The 5,389-nt window shown below is 37.5% G+C and overlaps 1 protein-coding gene across 1 annotated transcript; it reads right to left on the bottom strand.

Annotated features, from left to right (window-relative positions):
- Positions 1-396: 396 nt before the first annotated feature.
- LOC149230833 (actin-like) lies at positions 397-4,442 on the bottom strand. The gene is made up of 5 exons (XM_089379061.1): positions 3,957-4,442; positions 2,132-2,211; positions 1,593-1,986; positions 858-1,471; positions 397-732 (listed from the first exon to the last, which is right to left on the bottom strand). Exons 2-5 carry the CDS (start codon positions 2,186-2,188, stop codon positions 667-669), a joined length of 1,131 nt encoding a protein of 376 aa, XP_089235187.1. The 5' UTR covers positions 2,189-2,211; positions 3,957-4,442; the 3' UTR covers positions 397-666.
- Between the last annotated feature and the right edge of the window lie 947 nt (positions 4,443-5,389).

Genomic DNA, 5,389 nt, shown 5'->3' with positions numbered 1-5,389 from the left:
ATCATAACATTTAATAAATATATCACTTTAAATCATAATATCTAATAAACATATTGATGTAAATTGATCTTACACTCTATCCAACTCAGAAAAAATGAAAAAAAACGTAGGATGTCATACCTACCACGTTGAAATCACAAAATAAAGTGTTTGGTATTAAAGATGTGTAATTTCTTCCGATGTGATGTCTTAACATCTGAAAGAAAAGTTAGATTATTGTGTCATTGACTACTTCAGCCACATAGTATGCTTTTAAAAATGCATCTTTTAACTGCTGGTCAACAAATTCCCTAGAGCGATGCGGTCGAATCCACATATCCCGAACCATTGAACTGTAAGAACTGTTCCACCAAAACAGGAAGCCTGATCCTCTTATCAGGCAGAAATCACAGATGATGGTGAAAATTTTAAAAATTAGTCGATGAAAAGCATCTTTACTACTAATACATAATATCTTTGTGTAACACATCCCTTCACCAGCAACTCATGAAATCTAGTCAAATGTTATTACAAAACTTGACACTAGCAATACAGAATATACTACAAGCATAACTAAGTAGATATGTGCCTTCTTTACAAACCTCAGATCACTAAGGTACTGACAACAATCACTGTAGATGTAGAAAAACCTCATTCAGAGTAGAAAATCCAAATATACAAAACACTCTAGAAGCACTTCCTGTGCACAATTGATGGACCAGATTCATCGTACTCTGATTTTGCAATCCACATCTGCAAGACAATCAAATTACAGTGATAGATGAGGAAAGGAAAGAAATTTCAAAATTTATCGACCTAAATTGAAAAAATGGATCAGGAAGATTATGTTCTCTCAATTATAGGATTAGTTTATATACCTGCTGAAATGTACTCAAGGAGGCCAAAATAGACCCTCCTATCCAAACGCTGTACTTCCTTTCAGGAGGTGCTACAACCTTAATCTTGATGCTGCTTGGAGCAAGTGCAGTGATTTCCTTGCTCATTCGATCAGCGATTCCAGGGAACATTGTTGAACCACCACTTAGGACAATATTTCCATACAAATCTTTACGAATGTCCACATCACACTTCATAATAGAGTTGTAGGTGGTCTCATGGATGCCGGCCGCTTCCATTCCTATTAACGCTGGCTGGAAGAGGACTTCGGCACATCTGAACCTCTCAGCTCCAATGGTGATTACCTGACCATCGGGAAGCTCATAGCTCTTCTCCAAAGAAGGGCTGGTTTTTGCAGTCTCAAGCTCCTGTTCGAAGTCCAAGGCAACGTAGGCTAGCTTCTCCTTCATGTCTCGAACAATCTCGCGCTCTGCCGTTGTGGTAAAAGAGTAGCCGCGCTCAGTCAGAATTTTCATCAGTGCATCTGTTAGATCACGCCCTGCAAGATCTAGCCTCAAAATGGCATGAGGTAAAGCATAACCCTCATAAATTGGAACAGTGTGTGTAACACCATCCCCAGAGTCCAGTACAATCCCTGAAACATAAGGAGAAAAATATGAATAGACAGTATTGTGCACAGTTTAATTATAAAATATTAATCGGCATCACAAACATTAAAATCTTCACCGTGCAAACAGAGTGACCAAAATACACACCAGTTGTGCGCCCACTTGCATATAAAGAAAGCACTGCCTGAATTGCAACATACATGGCAGGCACATTAAATGTTTCAAACATTATCTGTGTCATCTTTTCTCGGTTTGCCTTGGGATTAAGGGGAGCCTCAGTGAGAAGAACAGGATGCTCCTCTGGGGCAACTCGGAGTTCATTGTAAAATGTATGATGCCATATCTTCTCCATGTCATCCCAATTGGTCACAATACCATGATCAATCGGATATTTAAGAGTTAGAATGCCTCGCTTTGACTGAGCTTCATCTCCAACATAAGCGTCCTTCTGCCCCATGCCAACCATAACACCAGTATGCCTCGGTCTACCAACAATGCTAGGAAAAACTGCTCGAGGGGCATCATCCCCGGCAAATCCAGCCTGATACGTTACACATGTATGGAAGATAAACAGTATATACTTTTTTAGTTTTATAAAACCAGACTTCGAGAGAATCCAAAAGAGATCATCTGAAAAGAAAACGAAGTTAGCCATGCCATATCCATAGCATGGATCTGTTACTCACCTTAACCATGCCAGACCCATTATCGCATACAAGAGGCTGGATACCCTCTTCGGCCATTTTTCCACTAAATGAAAAGTAAACTACACAAAATTAAGCATCAAATAAGATTAAACTGTACATAAAAGGTCTTCTTCAGCACTAATACGAAGCTAGACTATTGTTGCCATTTAACAATAAACCATTGCAAGACTCTAGACTACTCCAAGTGCGGACTACCAAGAGTTCCCCGTCTTTTTATACAGAAGTAATAAAGATATCATCTAATAGGCTATTACTAATGATCAGATTAATATGCAGGGAATCAATCTTTAGCCAATCACACAAAACTCTGACTGCCAAATATTTAAATAACTTCACTCTTGCAGCAAACCATCAGGCTGAAAATCTTTGACCCTGCAGCGCATACAAAACAGAAACAACAAAGGCTGTGCACCTGCGGAGAAATAAGGAAAAGTGCAAAAGGGGAAAGGGGAAAGGGTTCGCAAGCATTCAGGTAGGTTTCGGCATTGAAGCAACTCCAACATTTTGTTATAATGACCTGGCAAGAGAAACCCAAGGTTGGAATACCCGAGTTGAAGGGCACTGGATCAGATGCCTTGAAGATCGATCATCAAGTGACCTGCTTGGAGCAGATGTTATAATCTATGAACGGCTAGGATTTCTTAAATGTAAGCTGGATAGGAAACACAAAGATGAAGCTAAGTAAACGTGCGAGTCTCACTAGATGGTAGCAGAGATGATTAATCCCCATCCATGAATAAGACCGCCAACATTAAAACGATGGATACGAACAAACAGCACATTTGGTTGATCATAGATGTTCCAATAACTGATCAATTTTAATAAGCTATAAAGCTTTGATAGCAAATTAATAAAACTTCAACAAAAAAGAAAAATGCAAATCTGAGACAAACCACTAGCTCCACAGAAAAACAACAACAACAAAGAATATTCAGCTTTTGGCGGGCGTCACAATCAGACGCGTTCGAAGAAAAACAGGGACATCAATCGATCTTTACAACAAATGAAATAAACCTGAAAATCTCCGCCAAAATAAACAAATATTGAGTAACAGTCTGCGAAGGTTCAACATCGAACTTCAGCAGGCCTCATCAGACAAATTCCAGGAGAAAGGGGAAAAACAATCAATCTTTATAAAAGTAAAAATAAATCCGCCGAATGTCGCCAAAATAAAAAAATACGGAAAAGCGGTTCAACATGAGATGAAAATTCTCGACATAAGCAATTTTCCAAATAATGACATTAGAGAAATAAGCAGCTTACACAAAAACAAAACACCTTCGGGAACTTCAATGGCGATTCGCAACCCAGTGGTGTTCATACCAAGACCGCTAAATTCAAAAGAATAATATAAAATTCAACATTTCTCACCAAATTCAGGGCATTGAGACCTCTAAATACAAAGAACAAAATTTCTCTAAAATACTCACGCATTCTGGGATAAACGCTGCAGAGGGAAAAACTAAAAACAAGAATATGAAGAATATCTTGCCTTCAATAATCAAAATTTTATGTTCTCCAAATGACCTCTCAATGTAGAGAATAAATCGCTTATACAGAGACGCTTCGCATTCCAAAACAAAGTCGCAGGGAAAAAATTTAAAATGGAAAACAAATAAAATCTGCAGAGGTATTATTTTAGATGACTAATAAAAATTTAATAGTTTCGCTAAATACATGAAAACAAAAATCTCAAAAAAAAAAAAGCATGAAAACAAAAGTAATTCCAACTCTGAACCAAATGCGGCCATGAAAAAATGCAAAATACGAAAAAACTGAAGAATTCTTCACGACGGTGCCTTACCTTTGCAGAAAATATCGAAAGCCGCGCTGAATCAAACGAGCCTTGCAAAATTCGACTCTGGCCGAAATGGCAGGAGAGCAGAGATAGAAATAAAATTCTGAAATTGGATACTCAACTTCTAGGCTGTAGCGATGGCCCGCCGATGGTCTGGATCCCTATGCGATGCCAACGGCCACCAGCCAGATATCCAGATATGGAAAATGGGCCCGAGGAATGATAGCTGCTAGGTTTTGTAGGGTTTGTACCGATCGCTCTTTTGGCCACTGTACCTAACTTCTCCACTGATTCTGTACTTATTGCAGAGGAGAGGTTTAAAGGTGGAGATGCTTTTATAGGTGCGAAAAAACGCGGTAAAGTTAGAGGCATTGATAAATGGGTGTCCACATTGTCAAGGGTGTTTCGTTGTCCGTTAAAGGGGAGTCCTATTTGCCACGCATGACATTAGGTTTGGATTGCTCCATGGAGGTGAAGTACTCTTTGCAACCTGAGAAGTGGGGTGCTGCCCACTGGTGGGGCGGGCTGAGTTAATTAAGAAAAACTTGGGGTGCTTTTCCTGCTCCCATGGAAAAGATGTGCATATATTATAAAAGCACTCTTTCTTTTTAGCTTAAAAAGGAATCCTATTTGCCACGTATGATATTAATTTTTTTAATTGTCTTGCATAGGTGAGGTGTTCTTTACATCAAAAAAAATTGAGTGTTGTTTTAACAAAAAGTGCATAGGAAAATGGTTTGCGTTCTGGATATAATTTTTTAATTATATATTTTAAAAATTAAATTAAGGTATAAAAATGAGTGTTGGTGTGTGCTTAAAAATATATTTATAATTAAAAATTAAAATAGTGTATAAAAATGAGTGGCATGGTTGTTTACTTTGAGCTTGAAAGTTTGAATAGAACCCATAGATGGATCCAAGAAAAGTCACAATGCACACCCATGATCCGAGAAAAGCCACAATGCACACCCATGTAAAGTTTCTTTTGTTTGGTTTTTTGCTTCAATAATTTTTGAATTGAAAAGGAAGAAAAGCTAAGATTCCTAAGCAAGAAAATCAGAAACTCAAGTGGGCCAAAGTGGGGTTTATTTCTAATTGATTAATAATATTTCAAATCTTGAAAAAGTAATCTCAATCAAATCTCTTCATCAATACCATAGCAGAAAATCAATTTCAATAATTTAAAAAAAATAAAAATATATTTTATTAATATAAAACATACCGTTAAAACAAAAAATTAAAATTAAATTTTAATCAATGCAAAATCAATAAATCAATTTCTATAATTAAGTCGATAGGTTTTTTATGGTGAGGTTCTTCCTCATGATACTGTAGCAGATTCGTCGACCTTCAAGGAATATACCATTTCGACAGTGTGATGTTCGCGGGTTTCGATTGTCGATCTCTGATAGGATGAGCTCTTTGGTGCTTGGCCCTTG

Source organism: Pinus tabuliformis, chromosome J (assembly GCF_031772625.1).
Source record: "Pinus tabuliformis cultivar Carrire ecotype Pingquan chromosome J, CPIR1, whole genome shotgun sequence".
NCBI classification, from domain to species: domain Eukaryota; kingdom Viridiplantae; phylum Streptophyta; class Pinopsida; order Pinales; family Pinaceae; genus Pinus; species Pinus tabuliformis.
The sequence above is the reverse complement of the archived record's forward strand: the minus strand, read 5'-3'. Positions and strand labels throughout refer to the sequence as shown.

What these genes read in the sequence shown, in the direction of transcription:
- LOC149230833 (XM_089379061.1), bottom strand. Translation starts at nt 2,188, where the DNA reads ATGGCCGAAGAGGGTATCCAGCCTCTTGTATGCGATAATGGGTCTGGC. An exon ending in TGCAAGTGGGCGCACAACTG is followed by an intron (nt 1,472 to 1,592) that starts GTGTGTATTTTG and finishes CTTATGTTTCAG; the next exon opens with GGATTGTACTGGACTCTGGG. An exon ending in CCTTGAGTACATTTCAGCAG is followed by an intron (nt 733 to 857) that starts GTATATAAACTA and finishes ATTGTCTTGCAG; the next exon opens with ATGTGGATTGCAAAATCAGA.